We start from the raw sequence: 19,867 nt of genomic DNA on the forward strand, positions 1-19,867 counted from the left end.
ATTACTTTGTTTTAGTCATGTGACAGACAAACTAATATGCACATACATAATCTCTGGTGTAGACCTAGTGGTCCCCATCTATCAAGGGTTAGGCATGATAGAAGAATGGAATCTTTGTTTCTTTATAGAATACCAACATTGGAGGTGTGGGGAAGTCTGTCTCATATAAATTAGGTAGAATTGCTTTATGTCACAAGCTTATTTCGCTGTTCACCTACTGTGTCCAATTCTGAAGTATTTAGAGAGGAGAATCAACCCACCCTGGGAAGCAGTAGCCTGGGTGCAAGGCCCTCTCACCTTCTCATAGGGGATCTGCAGCAGTTCGAGCACCACGGCATGAGCGCCCATGTTCCTCAGCAGCCGCTGCTGCTGCTTCCTGCTCTTCCTCACTGAAGCACTCTCTTGCACACACAGTTTGCTAAGTCGAATCAGAATCTGAGAGGAAGAAGTCAATATGAGAAAACAAACCTGGAACTGTAGTGTGGGGAGAACCCAGAAGGGGAGCAGGTGACAATACATGAACAACTTAGGACAGGGGCATTCCTCCAGTATGTCATGTCCCTGATGATGGCATGAAATCCAGTCAGTGTGAGAAAAGTGTGTCTTTCAGAATAAATAGCATATCTAGGTTTCAACAGCCAGTGAAATGAGTTCATGGGTCACTTAAATAATCTGATCGGACAACAACCGCCAAGACTTAGGAGGGCTTTGCTGAAATAAAAACCACTGTATGCAGAGACTTCTAAAGACAAGCATGGATATAAACTTAGTGACCATATGGATGAACCTTTGATCAGCTTCAAACCTGAAAATTATGTATTACTTTTGAAAAAACAAAATAAAACAAAACTTTGTCTACCAAAGGTAAGGGACTGAGAGCATTCAGTTAATTCACAGAGGAGCTGGGATTCAACCTCAGACCTGAGGCTAAAACTCAAGTGTTCACTTAAGGGTGCTGCTACTTTCTCCCTGGTCAAATTTTACACAAAGAAAAAGAGCTCAAGCAGTGCACCTTCAACTTGTCTACGCTATAAAGCTCCTTAGAGAACTATCAGGACGAAGCAGGCATGGGGCAGCTCACCTCCTTCACCACTCTGTAGTTGTAGCTGCTGGTGCTTTCATGCTTTTGTGGCTTGTTACTCCCCTCCTAGGGACCAGAAAGAACAAACATGTGGTCGGTGATTCTCATGGTCAACTTTTGGGTAAGCATCACCCTTTATGAAAGTACACACATTCTGTACTGTCTTTCAATACTCAGGTGGCCCAAGACATTCACACATTCTTCAAGCTTTGGAAGAAGATGTCATGGTCACAGGAAGCCATGCCCTACTGCGTCTCTGCGGGAAATGTAGTGCTACACCTGACTCAACTAGGCTCTTCTCTATGGTCCAGGGTTACCCAGAAATACATCTGAACTTTGATTTTATAGCTAATTTCCTAGGAGAATAGTGGTTACCCTGGCTATGCAGCAAGCATCTCTTGGGAATAAGACCCACCCTATCATCTGTATTTATATTTAAGACTCAGAGAGGATGCTTCCTTGTTTGAAGGTGCAGAAAAGCCACTTGGGAAACACAGCTTGGATTTTGCTTACCTCAGTCTTCTTATGCTCATTTTCACCAGAGGCACCATCCATGGTCTCATCAGGACCCTGGCCTTTGTACACCCACAGCTCCGATTTTTCCACAATGGAACGCAGTTGGTCCAAGTCTTGCTTGATCTGTTTGTAGTTGTCCACATCTTGGCTGGTAACCAGCAGTTGAACCTTAATGAACACAATCCGTTAATTACACGAAACTTAAAGTGTACACACACACAATCGTTTTACTACACATTACACCTCTTTTGATACCCAAGAGCCATGCTGGCTACAGGAAGTACCTGTTTGAAGGCCTGAAGGACCTCCTGCCTTTGGCTGAAGTGCCGAAAGAGGAGCTGCAGGGCCCCAGACACCAGGGGTGGGTAGTCATGCATTGTCAAGTGGAGCAGAACACGGAGGAAGGTTCTGCCACCATGATCATCCAAGTCCAATGGTGTGTTCTCCTCACTACAGGAACACAGAAAGAGGGAGAAACCAAGTAAACCACAGGTCCAAGATCACGCATGTGAGCCTTGACGGAGCAAACACAGTTCAAACACTACTCTGTGCAACGGAACCTTAGAGTTCATCAACTTCTTAACAAGACAACTGTGCATTTCCTTCAGCTATGCTGTGAGACAAGTAAGGGGTTTCAACAATGCATTTTTAAACCAAAGTCCTTATGCTCCTAAGCTAATGGGGCTGACGTTAGAGGACTCATGACACCTCACACAGTGTTCTTCCACTGTACTTCACCTGTGCTCCATAATCTACAGCAGATGTGCGTCCTCCAAGCTTTTATGTTTTGCTCACCATACGTTTTGATGATGGGCAGTGTTAAGTGGCCACACAAGTTCTTAAACCACGACTCTGTTCTACATGTTCATTAGCATCTCCATGTATACTGCCACCAACTGGTTTGACCACATGATTCCTGCTTCGAAGTGTTGGAATGAACCAATAAAAAACTCAGTCTGCTCCAAAGGAGATTCAGCCAACATATTTAACAGTGGTTACTTCAATATCTATGATAAGTATTGTGCTACTTACATAAAGAAAATCAATAAAATAGACACTGAATTGAATGGCAAATCACTTCACAAATGGTCACCACTGGACAGTAACTGTGTTAGCACCTATACTGTGCTTACAGTTGCATGAATGACAAATGGTGAGACCTTCACGGCTGCAGGCTAATAAATAAGTACAGGGAGGACAGGACATGGCAATATTGTAGTCGCACTGTGTACCTAAAAAGGCGTGATGGTTGCAGTGCTGCTCAAGATGAGGTAAATGGCTGGAGAGCTGAGCTGTCCGTATGATACTAAGTGTCATCACTGTGAACTGGATATCATGATACTTAGTGTCATCATTGTGAACTGGATATCATATGATACTTAGCGTCATCACTGTCAGTTGGAAAAACTGCAAACAGATGTGCCTCAAATTTCACGTTTTCTTATATTAAGCACTGAGGCAGACTGCTAACATTCACAGCTCTATAAACTGGGCCTTTGCACTATGCACATCCTTATGTAGCCCTCTCTATTACTAACACTGGCCTTGGCCAATACATCAGTAAGCACAGTGCGAGCAGACGTGTAATTAGCACTTGCGTACTGTTGGCTTGTCTTCTTGGAACATTTGTTCTGGAAATCAGCCATTGTACTGTTAGAAGCACAAACTGGTATGTGGAGCAAGGTTGAAACCTCAGCTTTAACATATTCTTTTGAAGGCACCAGAAATGAGTACAACAGGCAGTGTGTGCCATTCCCAGTTACTATATCACTACAGTTGCATGGCAGACCTAACTGCTCAGGGGAGCCCCAGTCAACCCAGAGAACTGTGAGAAATACTTGGTGTTCAAATTCTTGACACTTTTGGAGAAGCATGTTATTGAACAATAAGTAATAGAACCAAATCTGCTAATTGTAATTGCTTTGCATGTAGGGTATTTATTCTTGTAAATATGTGAGTCCATTCTAATAATGATTTATGTTAAAACTAAGGCCTGTGATGATAAAAGGGGCTCACATTAGCAATAATTAAAGGACAAATTGTGGGGTTTTCTTTTCTTTGTTTATTTTGTTGTTATTGCTGCATAGCTTGTCCAGAGCTCAGGAATCTACTGTAGCACACGTGCACCACCTAAAGTCTGTGACTCAGTAGCTTCAAACAGAGCAGTACAAGAACCTGAACCTGAAGGCTAAACAGTGATGTGCCCAAGAAATAACCCTGTGAGACTTATAGAAGGGCTGCCTGCCACATTCTCGAACTACCATGACAGAGTCCATGAAAGCACACTTGCCTTCCTCCAAAGATGCCTTCTGCTTGTTCTTCAATGTGTTCAAAGTCGAGAGCACCTGAAAGGTGAGACAACGGAAGGTGAGATACAACAGGGCCTGAAAACCTGCTTCTCACAGACTGACGCTAATGCACTTCAATAGCGATGCTCACGGGTGGCCTTCAAATCTGCCAGAACCAGGACCTGCAAAGCTAGGGGCCAGGCTAGCCAGACAATCCTCACAACTGGTCATTTTTCATTGCTAAAGAAGAGTGATGTTCCCAATCCAAAGAAGGCTTAGGCTGTCTGGGAATCACGTCTACCCACTGGCTCTTAGCCTTTCCCATTATTTTACGGTTGAGCACAACTCCAAAAGTTACTAATGGACAACTGAGTTCCTTGGAAATATTTTTGGGATCCCGTTGGTTTCGGGTTGCTTTACAGGTAATCCCAATACTATAAACCTCAGCTATCTTCAGTTCCTAAAGACATAAGGTCTACCTCCCAGAAGCAATGTTTACTTTTTTCTCTCCGAGTATGCTCTTGATGGAAGAGTCCTTAAAACACAGCAATCCTCAAAAGTAGTCACATTTTACTTTTCCTGGAAGATATTGTTTTGAGCCTCGAGTGCTATTACACCCAGGTCCCACCCTATGGATGAATCGCCAGGCTGGCATCACTAACCTGGAACATTACTTGGCCCTTCTTGGTTGCTGTTTCCGGAGGATGTTTCCGACGACTGGGAATTGCTTTCATCAAACTCCCGCTTAAATATACACAGGAGGCAGGAGATCCTATAATCCAGCCTCACATTCAAAATAAACTAAAGATTCAAATAGAAATGGAAACACTTGGTTACATTAACATACCATCTTTAACATTTTGCCAAGCCGCTGCATTCTGGCAGGGCCTGGTATCAGCAGCATCAATTACCTTAGGCACTGAGTCAAATATTTGTCTTGGGTTTCAACAGTCATTTTAAAAACCACAGACTTCTGAGGGGCACACGAGTCTGCCCATGAGACACCTTAGCTTCCAGTGCAGTCTCTGGCATCCTGAAGATGAATTAAACACCTGGAATGCTACATCACTCAAGCCTCCATCCTCTCTAAATCAGGACTCTATTTCAGCAAAGACTCAAAGTCAATTCTGGGCCTAACCTAAGAAGTTGGCTGCTTTGAACTAAAAAGAACTGACAGAAATTTTGCTTTTACTTCCAAGAATTTGCTTCATTTGTATTTACAACCACTTTCTGATCATCTCCTCTGATTTAGGTAGAGCCCCTGGGCTTTCATTTTGTTAACTTCCTATATTCCCTATCCCTCTACTGCTGCAGACATGTTCCAAAGGATTATTGCTAAGACCCAGAAGAAAAGTCAGCCAGCTGCACTATTTAAGCATCCTACCGACATCCTTCCTTCCCCTTTCTCCTAGCTTCTGCTTAGTCCTCTGGGTGACCTTACCCAATTTCAGGCTGTCACCAGTACCAGATGGAGACAGATGTTTGACCTGTCTCCAAGCTATTAGTCCATGTTCCCAAGTGACCGTTGTACATCCTGTTTGGTATCTTTCCAGAACCTCAAATTCAGTATTACACAAAACCAACTATAATCATTACTTCTAGGTGTCACCCTGGATTGATTTAAAGGACACCCAGATGGCTGGCAGGAGGCTGGGAAACCACACAGAAAGGTGGGGAGATGGGCAGCGAGCAACTATTAGTGAGGAAGGAGGGGTTCCTTTTGTTTTTAATATTTTTTTTCAGTTGTAGGAAGACAGCAATTGACACAGCACATGGAAACAATCAAGTTAGGGGAGAAGAGATGAATGATAGGAGCAAGCCAGCTCCTTGTGTATGGAGGGAAGAAGTCTAGGCTTGTTCTCGGTGTGAGACTCTTGGCCTCATTACATCCCTAAACTCCCGACAGCTTGTGCTGCTCTCTTTCTGCTCTATGTATATGATTTTTAATGCTCAAAGAAGTTGCTTAGTGGGAAGACTCACATTAGCTCTGCCCATGTCCAGCTCCTGCTGCATCTGTGTCTGATCAAGCTACCTTAAATACAGCGGTCCTCTCTCACAACTCCATCAAAAACCATTATCTCTGCTCCCTGCCTATGGTGTTTTCCAAAACAGCTGATCCTCCTTCTTTAAAATAATTCATTTTTATTAGATATGTATTGGTTCTTCACCCACATGCTTGTCTGTGCAGCACGTGCATGCCTGGTACTCATGGAGGCCTGAAGACAGTCACCAACTTCCTGGAACTGGAGTCACAGGTGGCTGTGAGCCACCATAAAGGTGCTGGGAATCAAACCCAGATCTTCTAGAAAGCCTCCAAGTGGCTTTCCATTGTCATCTCTCCAGTTGCCAGCTGGCCTGTCTTTATGTGTAAATAACTAAGCATTGATTTTTTTTTTGATGATATGTGCCTATGCTCCCTGTCCAAATAGAGCTCTTTAGGACCAGAACTTTAATGGGTCTTGTTCATTGCCTACTTCCAAGTGCTAAAAGGGAGATGGAGCTGGTATCAACAAACATTCATGGGCAGGTAGGTAGGTGGATGAAAAGAACAGAACACTGATGGGGGCAAGGAAGAAGAGGAGGAGGAAAAAGGGGGAGGAGGGAGGAAGAGGAAGGCTTTGTAATGCTAATAGAACTTTTGAGAAGCACAGTGAGAGAGCAGCAAAGGCTTGGCAGAGAAAAGGAGGCTAGCTGGGATGTAAAGCTAAGGGAAGGAAGCTCTGGGATGGCAGAATAGACAAAGTCGTGATGGAAAGGGGTAGGAGATGACAACCAAGAATTAAATGGAGTCAATTCTGAAGTGATACAGAAGGATGAGCTAAACAGCTGGCCCCTATCAGAGCAGAGAGGAAATATTGAGCAGGGACCCTATCAGTATCTTGTTCTCTGCACCACACCTGCAGGATTTCAATGATCTTCAGCTTGGTGTCCATGACCATGATGTCCTCCTTCTCTGGCTCTGCCTGCTTCACGTTTCCTTCAGGGGCAGTAGCCATGGGCGTCATGGGCAAAAAGCCTCCTCCACGAAGCACCACCTGGGTCATGAGCTCCCCAACTCCGTGGATAGATCGCATGACATTACTGCCTATAAAGGGCAAAGACAGACAGATCATGGTCATGACATTTTCGGAGACAGCCTGCAGCGTCTGATTAGACGTATGGCTTTTTTGAGACAAATTATTTAACACATATCTGTTCTGATACACTCCCTCAACTCATGGAACCCAAGAGGTTAATACGCATTACTAATTTAAGGCTTCTGGGAGCAATGGGAAGAATAGGGGTTTGACATTTCTGATGGAGCGTGTTTGTTTATTAATTACCCCACCAAATTTGACTCAGCACCAATGATGCGTGCTTGTTATTGTGCACAAAATAGGAATATAAGTTAGCAGGGTACAAACACTACTGCTTTTAACAAGAACTGCTTGGTCTTGAATTACCTCACTTCTGAGACTCAGTTTCCTGAGCCTATAAAAAGGGCTCTATGACAGAATTCAATGCTATAATATATGCAAAACAGCATCACACAGGACTTGACAAAGAGGGAAAATCAAGTCAAATACCTTTTTCATCCTAGCTGTAAGAAACCAGCTAAGCATATGATACATGGTGGTTATTCTATGCATATTTTGACCCCCAAATACAGGAAAAATGAACAGATAAGCACGGATTTGCCTATTCACAAAGTGAAAAGAAATACCAAGGTACAAGCGTGCACTTTACTCCATCATATAGGAGTACCATCATCAAGTGTCTCAATAACATCGAGCCCAGACGGTAGGACTTAGGCTTCAGAGGGTTAAACATTCAAAGCACAGGGTCACTTTCAAATGATTCCGTAAGACACATGGAAAGACTCAAGCAGATGCAAAGCAAAGAGTAAATTGCTGAGGATGACTGGAATGGCCCGAAGTGATGGCACTGGAGTCAATGGAACCCTTGCACATTTTATTTCTATTGCTATGCTTCCAATGTTGCGACTGGACAAGACAGGATGTCACATGATGAGGCATGGCATGAGTGATGAGGAGGGCATCTCTTAGTACAGACACTTCAGATACTCACTCTTCAGCTTCTCCTCATCATTGTTACCTTTATTCTCTTCTCCTTTCGCCATCTTGCTAATGGGGAAGATGGTAGTCACATGGACACAGTCTAATATTGCCAAGAGGATCTTGGTTAGTCGGAGAAGGTCAGAAAAATTGTAGAAACCAAAGTATATGAGATTTCTGGCTAAGTTCACAACCTGTTGCATTTGAAAGAAGAAGAAATGGGTGTTCAGTGGTCTTTGTCCTCTGGTTCCACACGATGCTGATTAGCCAATCACAAGAGAAGGCATACATCTAGTTCTCTGCTTCTGATTAAATTGCATTTTGTTTCACAAGAAAGAAAACTAAGAAATGAAAATTTGCAAAACCGGCCGGCGGAGGCGACGCACCTTTAATCCCAGCACTTAGGAGGCAGAGGCAGGCAGATCTCTGTGAGTTCTAGGCCAGCCTGGGCTACAAGAGCTAGTTCCAGGACAAGCTCCAAAGCTACAGAGAAACCCTGTCTCGAAAAAAACCAAATAAATAAATAAATAAAATAAAATAAAACAAAACCCGACTCATCTGCTTTGCTGACTAGTTCAGAAAAAAATGGGCCTAATCAATTGGCATCCTGACTTGCCAAGGGCATACCACATCATAACCAGTAAGAACACAGATAATGATGCTGTGGTTCTTTGGAACATAATCCCTAAAGCATGATAGTAGTTTTGGAAATAGTTTAATGCAAAGGCAACAGGATTTATGTTCCTCAGACAATTTACCTGACTGGCAACTGTTCTATTTTGTTTGGAGTAAATCTGACCCAAATTCCTTTTGTGTTTCAAAACTATAGCACTGTGATACAGTCACTGAGGATTGAGATAGTTTCTCCTTACTCCACAGAAAAATAACCCCTGTTAACAAAACATCAAAGACCATTTCACCATGCCTTACCTCAAATGTAAGCTTATTTTTCTCCTTATCAGAGAAGGGGAATCTTTGACAAACCACATCTCTTAAATACTCCTCCACAAATTCCATCGTCTGAGCGAACCTCTCCTTAATCTCATCTTTGGATGCCCCACTGCTGTCGTAGCTGAGAGGAGAAGAGAGAGGGAGAAGGAAGGAGAATGGCAAGCTCTTCCCAGCCAGGCCCTTTCAGGCTTCTCAGGCTCTGAAGACAGCATCCCCCGCCCAGGGCACAACTTACACTCCTTTCCTTAACACAGATGCTTACATAGATAGCCACACATCATATCATGTTTACTGTCTGTCTGTCCCCACTATCGCAGAGGTAGTTTTCTAGATTCTGCACTAATATTTCTGTCTTGGCACATGGTATACCCTCAGATATTTGCAGAAGGAAAGGGCTAAATAAGAGAAAAACACAGCCCTGGCATCTTACTTTCTCAAGAAATTCAACAATATTTGCTAGTTACACAGTTCTATTTAAATGTGAAAGAAAAAAGTTCTTTCTCCTGTGATGTCCCTAGGTCACACATGTGCTTTATCTGCTAGTACACAGAAGAGTAGAATCACGGGATTTTTAAGTGACACACGATCTCTACAGGCAGCTGGACCCAGGCTTACTCATCAATGGCGATTTCGGAGGGAATTTCTGACCACAGACGGGCGTATTTCACAGGGGTCACTTGCTCTTGGGGATCTCGGTCCACATGCATGTGAAGCATCAGGCGGCAAAAGGACGCCCTGAGGTCGTATGGTAGGTTCTCATCAGACATACAGCGCAGAATAAGATCAACATCCAGCTGGCCAGAGATCTCATTGATAGCCAGGTACTGGCGGTCCAGACACATCCTTGCAAAGAGGTTAAGCTGATACCTGAGAAAAATCAACAGAAGGCTCGTGCTTCAGAGATCAGTCAATACAAGGGGAGACAGAAAGCAGGGTAGTCCAGGTGGCCTCAGATTTCACAGGAGTGACAGACGGCCACCCGAACTTACATATCAACATCCCTAAATGACTGTTGTATATCCAATTTTAGATTCTATATTAGGGAGATGGAGGAAAAGTTCAAGGTCTGCCAAAGCCAGCAACCCATAGTCACAGATCAGTTTAGCTGTGCTAAAACAATCATCTCATCCTGTGATTCCATTTGTAATTTTATCTTATAAAATAAATAGGGAAAAATGACTAGGCCTGAAATTATTATCTTTCTGCCCTCTAAATCTCTCTCTGTTCTCCCCTGTATTTTATACAGACATCAAAGACCATTCAAGAAATGTCAAAGACACTGTTCATATAAGTATAATTAAAATTTTATAATATCAGGGTTGGAGAGATGGCTCAGTGGTTGAGAACAATGGTTGTTCTTCCAGAGGACCTGGATTTAATTCCCAACACGCATATGGCAGCTCACAACTGTCTGTAGCTCTAGTTCAAGGTTATCTGGTATCCTCACACAGATTTTCATGAAGGCAAAACACCAATGCACACAAAATAAAAATAAATAAATTATTTTTAAAAATCTATAATATCCTGAAGATCTTGTTTTAACATATAAGTTAATACTACTAAAACGTAGATTGAATCATCCAGTTTAGGACTGCTTAGTAAAGTTAAAAATATGAGTTCCCACCAACCCATCCCTTCATAGAGAATGGAAACTCACGTGTGAACACAGAATTAACGATATACCCTTCATATGACATGAAGAACTCAACTGTGGCATATGATGGAATATCAAATGTCAATAAAAGTGATATACTAGCAAATTAGAAGACATACAAGAGTCAAAATTAAAGAAACCATCTACCTCTATTAACACGGAAATTATACTTTCATATATCTATTAGAAACAGCACTAAGGAGAGCTTTAGAATGGTATTTGCTGTAAGGTATCTTTTCCATAAAATCTGAGGAATAGGAAACATATACACATGTAACACATTGTAAACACACAAGGAGGAGCTGAAGCGATGAGTCAATGGTTCAAAGCACTTGTTCCTGCAGAGGACCTAGGTTCAGTGTCCAGCACATACATCCAACTATCCAAAGGCTCACTTCCCAGAAATCCAGTGCCCTTTTCAGACCACCACAAGCATAAGCACATATGTGGTGATGCACATACATACATGCAGGCAATATGTGTACACATAAAATACTTTAAAAATTAACAAAGAAGTTTTTTTTAAAAGACCATCATATATATATAAATAGACTAGAATAAAGAACAGACTAGAATATAGGCGTAAGAAAAGGCATTCTACTGCAAAGTTTTGTTTATTTTATTAGGAAATACTAGAAATACTAATGTTTGTTCCCTTTTCTTTTAGAGGTATCTAGTAGGTAATGTTTCTTCTTTTTCTTTCTTTTTCCTTTGCTTCAGGTGGCAAGGCTATATGGCCTTGGGTCTGGGACCAGGACTAGGGACTGAGGTGACTAGCAAAATTGGACATTGGTGACATACAACGGGCACAAGCAAGTAGATAAACATTCCAGGAAAGACAGCAGCTCGAAGGAGTTATGAAAACTGGAGGTTGACAGCCAGAATGTATCTGTGGCATTAGGCAGGAACAGACAGCACGTGCTGAGCATCCATGCCTCGGAAATGCACCATACCAAGGCGCTGAGTACAAGAGTTACTCAAATTTTGGGATTCTTGCATAAACTTTATCACTGTTGTTTTGCAAATCTGAAAATCTAAAATGCTGCAAAATCTGAATCTTTTAAAGCATCCTGCTTAGGGTTCCAACAGTTCTGTATTGCAATTTCTGAAATTTTAGGTTAGGGATACATGACTTGTATTAGTACAAATCCCTGGTTTTTATCATGTACTTGATACATGCACACAGATAACTAGAATATGAAAATACAGCTGTGCGCATGCACAAGGGGAGACATTTTCTGTAAATGTTCTAGAGGACTGGCACTATTATTCCTAGTTTGAAGAAGAGGGCTTTGGAACATAAGTCAAACTTAGCTAAAGTAACAAGGCTAGTGACGAAAAGAGAGCAAGACCTGGACAGTTGCAGCCTGATCCTGCAGTTTGCTTGCTGCTTACTGCAGTATAGACAGGCTGTGCTGTATGGGCCAAGTGTAACAGAGGCTGAAGCAAGCTCTTGTTCTTTTTATGACCAGGACACACAACCAGATAACGATGGACTATGAGTCTATAGTACCTTCCACTCAAACCTCATCAACACACATCTGTCTTTCTGTTGGACAATCTTACTGTAGGCCATCACACCGGATTCCCCAGAACAGTGGTTCTCAACCTTCCCAAAGCTGTTTGGGACCTTTAATATAGTTCCCTATGCTATGGTGACCCCCAACCAGAACATTTTTTCTTTGCTACTTCATAACTGTAGTTTTGCTACTGTTATGAATCATAATGTAAAGATCTGTGTGTTCTGATGGTCTTCGGTGACCCCTGTGAAAGGATTGTTCAACCCGTGCAGGTTGAGAACCACTGCCTTAGAGTGAGAAACAGAAAACCATATGCTCCCAAGTACCACCACTGTGGGGCCCTTTGGCCCATGTCCAGCATGCCTCCCACTCACCTGTAGTAGCTGAGGATGTCCCGGTCTTCCTTCTGTCCCTCTTTAGCATCTTGCGCCAATTCCCTGACACTCTTACTACGGATCTCTTTGTTGCTGTCCCTCCAGAACAGCCAAACCTCTTCCTCATCCTCTCCAGCTTCCAGAGCATTCTCTCCAGTGGCCACGCCTTCAAACTCAAAACGAGAAAGAACCAACCTGTGAGAAAAGGAGACAGAGTTCAGTTTTTATGAAATCCTTTGAAGTCTTGCTTTGCTTCTAGCCTAGAAAAACACAGAAAACTACTTTGTTCTTTATTCTTCCCAGAGGCAGAGCAGCAAAGAATCTGTGTGGTCCTCATGTGCTTTAACCTGGGAATTCTTAACTAGGACAATTTTCCTCCCAGTACACACCTGGTTACATTTTTGGTTGCCAAAATGGCAAAGAAGGTACTGCTAGCATTGAGCAGCCACAATCCAGGGACACTTTTGCTAAACATCCTATAGTGATAGGACATTAGCCACCACAAAGTCACCTAGCCCCAAATGTCACAATGCCAAGGTTGAGGCATCTTGCAGTAACACAAGTTCTTTAACTTTTACAACTAAAAAAAATTTGCACCACGCTCTTACACCTTAACTCTATTTAATACTGTCCATCTACAGTGCTACAGTATAATCACCAGGAAAAATGCTCCTTTGCTGAAAGTGAATTACCAAAGCAGTAATAATGGTAATTATTACCATTATCAACAATAATTATTATCACTACTTTAATGAGGACCAAAAAGCACTGCTTAAACATTTTTATTACATTTTTATTTGTTATGTGCTACAGTGGACGTGCAGAGGCCGGGGGACAATTTTCTGGAATCATTTCTCTCCTATCACCACGTAGTTCCAGGGGATTGAACTCAGGCTGTTAGGTTTAGTAACAGGTGCCTACACTCTCTGAGCCATCTCACCAGTCCAACAAACTTTTGAACAATGATAGTTTACAACTTTTCCCAACACTAATTAATATTAACAATGATTATTTGTTACATTCTTCATGTTTTTATGAATGGACTTCAAGGCTCTTCAACTCTTTAAGCTGTGTATCAAATGCTCCCTGGTGGGTTTATACAATTTTACAATATACAGAGTAAGTGACATAGTATATTCTAAAGTATCCTTCTGCACAGAAGATCACACCAAAAGCAAGCTAAACACAAGCGCAACTGTTTTTCTAAAAAAGGCCTGTGAAACAAAGATGAAATTCTACCAACCATCATTAGACTAAAGATGAAGATGAAGGGCTAGGTTTATTCCCCATGAGCATACACATCCATTTAAGATTTAACCTCATCTTTCGTGCCTGTCCCTAGATGGTACTCACTTGGTCTCAATCAGGATGTCAGCATTGGTGGGATTCAGCACAGCTTTACAAATGAGCTCCTGGGTCACAGGAATCGACTTGTTCATGGACACGCAGAGGTCAGAGAGGTAATCCAAGAACCTAATGAAGAGGAAAGAAAGCAGGATGTTTAGGATGTTGAACACAGAACAAGCAGAGGGAGCCTGACTCTTCCTCACACAGAAGAGTCCTACATTCCCTTGTCAAGAGAAGCCAGGTATATTGTAGACTTTGGTGACAGTGATCACAAGAAATCTAGATATGGCAGATGGAAAAAAAAAAGAAGAAAAATAAAAAATTGAGAAGAGAAAAAATGCTTGAGGTTAATGAAAAGGCGATAGGACCGACAGGAAGAGGATGTTCTCATCAGGAAGAGACAATGAAGGCGCTGGGACCAGAGGGGACAGGGCTAGTTGATGCCTTAAAGCCAAGGGTGGCAGGTTGGCTCTGATACTAACTGGCTATACTCTGCTACGGATTGTCTCTTGGAGACATTTCTTAACCTGACTGCATGCCAGTTCCTAGTCTATAAGAAAAGACAGCATACATTTCTAAGGGGTTTCCTGAAGAGTAAACAAGGAGACCCATGACTATGGGCTTCCAGAGATGCCAGGTATAGGTGGCAGTTGTCACCTTTATGGCTTCACTATGAGCTCTGTCTGCAGAGTGACTGATGCTTGGTGCTGTGAACTGCTTCCCATGCCACCTGAAATCTCAGGGAGAACAAAGAAGGAAGAGATGGGGAAGAGGGAAAAGAATGGGCGCAGACTTGTGTGTATAAGAGGGTGGGAAGAACTAACTTAGATACAGGAAAACATTCAAGAGATAACTAAACATCAAAGGACATGGAGATAACATGGGCAGGAATTCTGAAAGCCATAAGGCCTAAAAACCAAATGTCATTGACTGGGTGTCAAGTGAGTAGCAACTCACAGGTATTTATCGCTGCTCATTTAGCAAATAAAGGAACTAAATCTTGGGGTAGGAGAGAAAACTGAGCAGCTGGTAAACAATGAAGATGGGGCTGCAGCAAGCAGTTCCAATACCACATCCTTGTAGGGCAGTGGTGGCTCACATCTTTAATCCCAGCAGCCAGGAGGCAGAGGCAGGTGGATCTGTGAGTTTGAGGCCAGCCTGGTCTACAGAGCGAGTGCCAGGACAGCTAGGGCTACACTCACTCTGTCTCAAAGAAAACAACAGCAAAGTTGGGGGGAAGGAAAGGTGAGCAGCTGCTGAACCCTGAAGATGGAGGCTGCAGCAAGAGGTTCTAATAGCACGTCCTTGCCACTACTCATCAAAGGGTCACTGGAAACTGGCTGTCAGTCCCCAGGGCAGCAAGCCTCGAATATAACCCAAGGGCAGTGACAGTCCCATATCTTAGATGCTGCGCAGATACCTCCTCCTCTCTGGCGCCTCACCTGGGCTCCCTGTTCTTTCGCACCAGGCTGACGAACGTGTCAATCTCTGCTGCAGTGATGTGCTTTTCCAGGAGTTTCCGGTTGTTATGGAGCAGGGCGGTGATGGTGTCTTCAGCCAACACATCATAGCCAATCTGCTTCTGCATGAAGCCAAACTGCTTGGCTATGTACTCCTTTGAGGGAAAGAACCACAAGTCAACAGGAGAGATAAAGACGGTGTGATTAAATGAAACAGAAAAACTAGCATTTTATATTTATTATTTGTTCCTATTGTACATAGTTGTGTTTGGTTTGGTTCTGTCTTATTTAGACAAAAGGGGGAGATGAAGGAGAAGCCCCAGCCAATCACCTTGTTTGTAGGGCTTGTACCCCTTAGGTCAATATTTACCTATAAGTCTGGTGGGTGTGCTCCCCACCTCCTCTTTGTTTGCTGTTCTTCACTGGAACCCTGGCTTCGTAAGCTTCCCCCCTTCTTCACTTTATTAAAGCTGAATATTTTATATTAAAAAAAAACTAGCAGCGGTGCATGAGGACTGTGGTTCAACAGGCAAAGGACCTTGGGCATCTTTCTTCAACCTTCTACCCCAGGGCAATGATGACACAGCCCTGTATAGCCTTTACTAAACCTATCACACAATGTCAGCAAGGAAAAGAAGAATCTTATCATGTACAGGTGGATATTTTCAATGTACAACATCAATTTTTGTCTACTGACTCATTCTTAAAATAGGGTTGGAAGCCTAAGACCTGGATATAGGGCATTTTCTTAATTAGTGATTGATGTGGGAGGGCCCAAGTCATTGTCAGCAGTGCCACCCCTGGGTTGGTGGTCCTGGGTTCTATAAGAAAGTGGACTTGGTAAGCCACGAAGAGCAAGTCAGGAGAAAGCACCCCTTCCATGGCCTCTGCATCCTCTCCTGCCTCCAGATTCCTGTCCTCACTGCTTTTGATGATGGAACTGTGAGTGAAATAAACCCTCCCCCGCCCCAACAAAAACAGGGTTGGAAGCAGTTACACAACTCTGAATGTATTACTAATTCAGGACAGCTTAACCTTCCCCATTCCCCTTGAGCTGCTGAATACTGATAATCCCTATCTGGACATTTGGAATGTCAGCCCATGGCAGTTTTCTTTTTCTTGAGTTAAAAAAAATTATTTTTTAAACTTTCTTTTTTTACTTGTCTGAGTATTTTGTGATTGTGTATGTTAAGTTCTCCACACATGTACAGTGCCCACAGATGTCAAAGGAAGGCATCGGATGCCTAGAGCTAGAAGTATAGGTCATTGTAAGCTGCCGTATGTGTGTTAGGGACTGAACTAGGTCCTATGCAAAAGGGTACAAAGCTGTTAACCACTGAGTCATTTCTCAGCTTCATTTTTAAAGTCGGTAGGTTTGTGGTATATTTTAAACTTAATGCTTGAGAGGCAGATTTCTGTGAGTTTGAGCCCAGTCTGGTCTTCATGGAGAGTTCTAGGCAAACCAAAACTACACTGTGAGACCCTGCCCCCACCCCCAAAAAAAACAAAAAAAGAAAAGAAAAGAGGAAAATAACACCAATAGGTATAAGAGAGTCAGGAATATCTAGGATAATCAATTATATCCATAAATGCATGGATCCATCTTGGCTTTGCAAATCAAACATCATATTTTACAGAGATATCTGCAGAACCAAGGAAACCCCTTCTGAGAGCACTTAGTTTCTATTTAAAGATATTTCCCTGGTAGAATGCTTACTCTCCTCCCTCCCCACACCTCCCACTTCCAAACACAGATACACGGGGATGGAAACCCCCCACCCACACACACATACACACACAACTTTCTAAGATAGTTCTATCCACGAAAGACTGCTTGCTTAAGATTGAAGTAGTTCTTCAATCTGGATGTAAATTAGTCCCCTAAGTCCTAAATCCAGCAGCCACTCAGGTTTTTTACAGCAGACACAGGTCACACGCAGTCTATCCTTAAGGATGCATGGTTGACTTCAGAAGTACAGCTCTGCCACCTGCCACATGACCCATAAACTACTAATATCCAATCCAGCAGCAAAGCAGCAAGAAGGACTAGTTTGTGTACAAGTGTTATGTCCAGACACACACTACAACCCTGATACCCCTTCACCTAAAGAATGAAGACAAAGGCAGGCTGTATGTATTCTGGTATGATTGAGTTGGAGGTAGACTTTAAAAAAAATCTGCAGATTGCTGACATGGTTATGTTTCTAAATCATCAGTAAACATTAATGTTATCTTCACAATAAAGAAAGCCTTTAACTACAAAGAGAGTTCAAACTTAAAACCCAGACACAGTGGCAGACCTTAAGAACGGTAACATTGCCAGTTTGGGCACCCTCAGTGCTACAAAGATGCTGGTTGTCCTGTCTTAGCACCACTGGCATGAAGCTAGATCACTCTTTGTTGAGTAGGGATGTCCTAGGTGCTGCTAGGTATTTCCCAGTATCTCTGTTCCTACCCATTAGATACCATGAGTGCTCCCAAGATGTAATATCCAGAGGGGTCTCCAGACACTGTCACAGTTCTGAATGGACAGAATCACTGCTGGTTGAGAGTCAATGATCCATCAACACATCTTGCAGTGTCTTTAGAGTCTCCAAGCTGTTTATTACACCATTAACTTCACTGGAGGAGTGTGTATCATATTTATGTGTGTATGTGTGACACAGAGAGAAAGAGAATGAGAGACATATCTCTATTTATGGGCAAAATGCAAATCTCTGTATAGTATACACATAGACATATAGTCACTTTGTTAGAACATCAGCAAAACTGATCTAGAACCATAGTCAAGAAAAACTAACCTTCAACAGTAGAGGTCATGAAAGGAGCGTAGGAGGAAAACAATCTATTTCTTAAACACGAAATCATTTCATGCCTAAGCCTTATGGGAACATGGCATGAAAACATACAGCAGAGTTAGGGAAATGGCTCAGTGTGGTGAAGTGTTTCTTGCACAAGCATGAACACCCAGCACCCACACAAAAGCCGGACATTACCATAGACACTTGAAACTCTCTAGTCCTGGGCTGGGGGAAGACAAAGTTCACTAGAGCTTCTGAACCAGCAGCCAGCACAGCTCCTGGTCCAATGAGCAATCCTATCTCAGAGGAGCAAGGAAGAGAGTGATGGAGTAAAACACCTTATACCCTCCTCTGACTTCCACAGGCATAGGTGTGCACACTCACAAAATGCATATTTACCACACACAGAACACACACACATATGTTCCACATACATGTACTGCAAATGTAACACCAATCTCAGAAATATAAGTTTCACTGAAATGTGTTCACAGAAGAGATTTCTTGGTATCTTTTCTATTCCTTATTTGTAAGTTGACACCTGAAAATTACACATGTTTACTGTGATGCTTTTCTAGTATCTTTCTCAAGGCTCCTGTGATACATGTTCTTCCCAAACTCGCCAACCATCCGCTTCCTTTTTAGGGGCAAATTTAACAGTGGATTGACTATTCTCTGCCCTTTAAATGCAAAGGTATATATCACTTAAAACTCATGATTAAAGCACATGAATGTCAGGGAGGAACCCAACATTTATTTCCTAGCCATTTTAATCCCTACCTGGTTCTTCCTGTAGTCTTGTTGTGAGTGTCTCAGGACCCTGTAGCAGAGTCGGCAAATATGTCGGAAAGGAGCATGGCGCTGGTCCCCCAGCTCCTCCAGCCGTAGCATCGGGCCATCCCCACAGTCTGTGAAGGGGGCCTGCAACAGCTTGAAGATCTGTTTGTAAAAAGAAAGAGCAGTCTGCCATCACTGTGTGCTTTAAACTCTAAATCTCCCTCCAGGAAGGGACACACCTATAGGAGTAGCAGGATTACTCGGAAAGGTTTTCTCTACTCAAACTCATCATGAGAATTGAAACCTACATCAGTCAATCAGCTGAGCTGGGTTTCTACACATTCAGCACACCTAGACCTCATCGGTCCTCACACACACGGTGGAGCATCATTTAGCAGACAGTGAGGAGGGGATTTTAGGTTGAAATTATATACCTTTATGACTTCTGCCAGGGAGAAAATAAAAAACAGATTAGCATTGATCCAGGCACTAAAACTGAAGTTGTGAGGACTTGCTAAGCCAGATTTCACAAACATCCACAGTCTAATTTTGACCTCAATTGTCTGTGCATGCCCACGCAGGCACAGGCTGACCTCAAACAGCTGGCATGCAATCCCTAGAAGGAGATTCAGTGAGTTTCATAACAGTTTGGAAACTATCTGCCTGGTTTCATGAGACTATCCAACCCTTTTCCTGTAAGACAGTGTGACCTTGGCCACACCAAGCACAAGGCTCCACTGACAGGATGCAATTAGCCAATCTGCTCGTGGATTAGGCTATAAAAGCAGCCATCATCTCGTAAAACTTGGAGTGCTTGCTGAAGACCGTTGGATTTGGTGCCTCCTGGATTACAATCCTAGTAAGACCAAAATGAATGTAATTCTTTGCTATCAACTAGATTGATTTGATTTCAGGGAACACTGACTAATAGTGCAGCTCATGGCCAAAGGAAACTAGTTCTCTCACTGGGAAAAGTGCAGCATCTACAGTACTTAAGTATTGCGAGGATTAAAACGGACAGCAATTGTAAACCTCAGAAACAC

The 19,867-nt window shown here is 42.7% G+C and overlaps 1 protein-coding gene across 12 annotated transcripts in view; it reads right to left on the reverse strand.

Annotated features, from left to right (window-relative positions):
* Itpr1 (inositol 1,4,5-trisphosphate receptor type 1) overlaps window positions 1-19,867 on the reverse strand; it is a 342,349-nt gene that overhangs the window by 151,092 nt on the left and 171,390 nt on the right. For 6 of the 12 annotated variants that reach the window (XM_075983288.1, XM_075983283.1, XM_075983282.1 and 3 more), the window contains 14 exons: window positions 18,828-18,986; window positions 15,229-15,401; window positions 13,793-13,912; window positions 12,440-12,634; window positions 9,507-9,758; window positions 8,871-9,012; window positions 7,954-8,134; window positions 6,783-6,970; window positions 4,548-4,686; window positions 3,888-3,942; window positions 1,882-2,047; window positions 1,595-1,765; window positions 1,082-1,147; window positions 298-435 (listed from right to left, as the gene is read on the reverse strand). In XM_075983288.1, the coding sequence (XP_075839403.1) occupies window positions 298-435; window positions 1,082-1,147; window positions 1,595-1,765; window positions 1,882-2,047; window positions 3,888-3,942; window positions 4,548-4,686; window positions 6,783-6,970; window positions 7,954-8,134; window positions 8,871-9,012; window positions 9,507-9,758; window positions 12,440-12,634; window positions 13,793-13,912; window positions 15,229-15,401; window positions 18,828-18,986 (2,145 nt within the window). The remainder of the gene's footprint in view (window positions 1-297; window positions 436-1,081; window positions 1,148-1,594; window positions 1,766-1,881; window positions 2,048-3,887; window positions 3,943-4,547; window positions 4,687-6,782; window positions 6,971-7,953; window positions 8,135-8,870; window positions 9,013-9,506; window positions 9,759-12,439; window positions 12,635-13,792; window positions 13,913-15,228; window positions 15,402-18,827; window positions 18,987-19,867) is intronic. The other 6 variants (XM_075983285.1, XM_075983281.1, XM_075983279.1 and 3 more) reach the window with 1 other exon arrangement.

This window comes from Microtus pennsylvanicus, chromosome 8, assembly GCF_037038515.1.
Source record: "Microtus pennsylvanicus isolate mMicPen1 chromosome 8, mMicPen1.hap1, whole genome shotgun sequence".
Classification (NCBI taxonomy): domain Eukaryota; kingdom Metazoa; phylum Chordata; class Mammalia; order Rodentia; family Cricetidae; genus Microtus; species Microtus pennsylvanicus.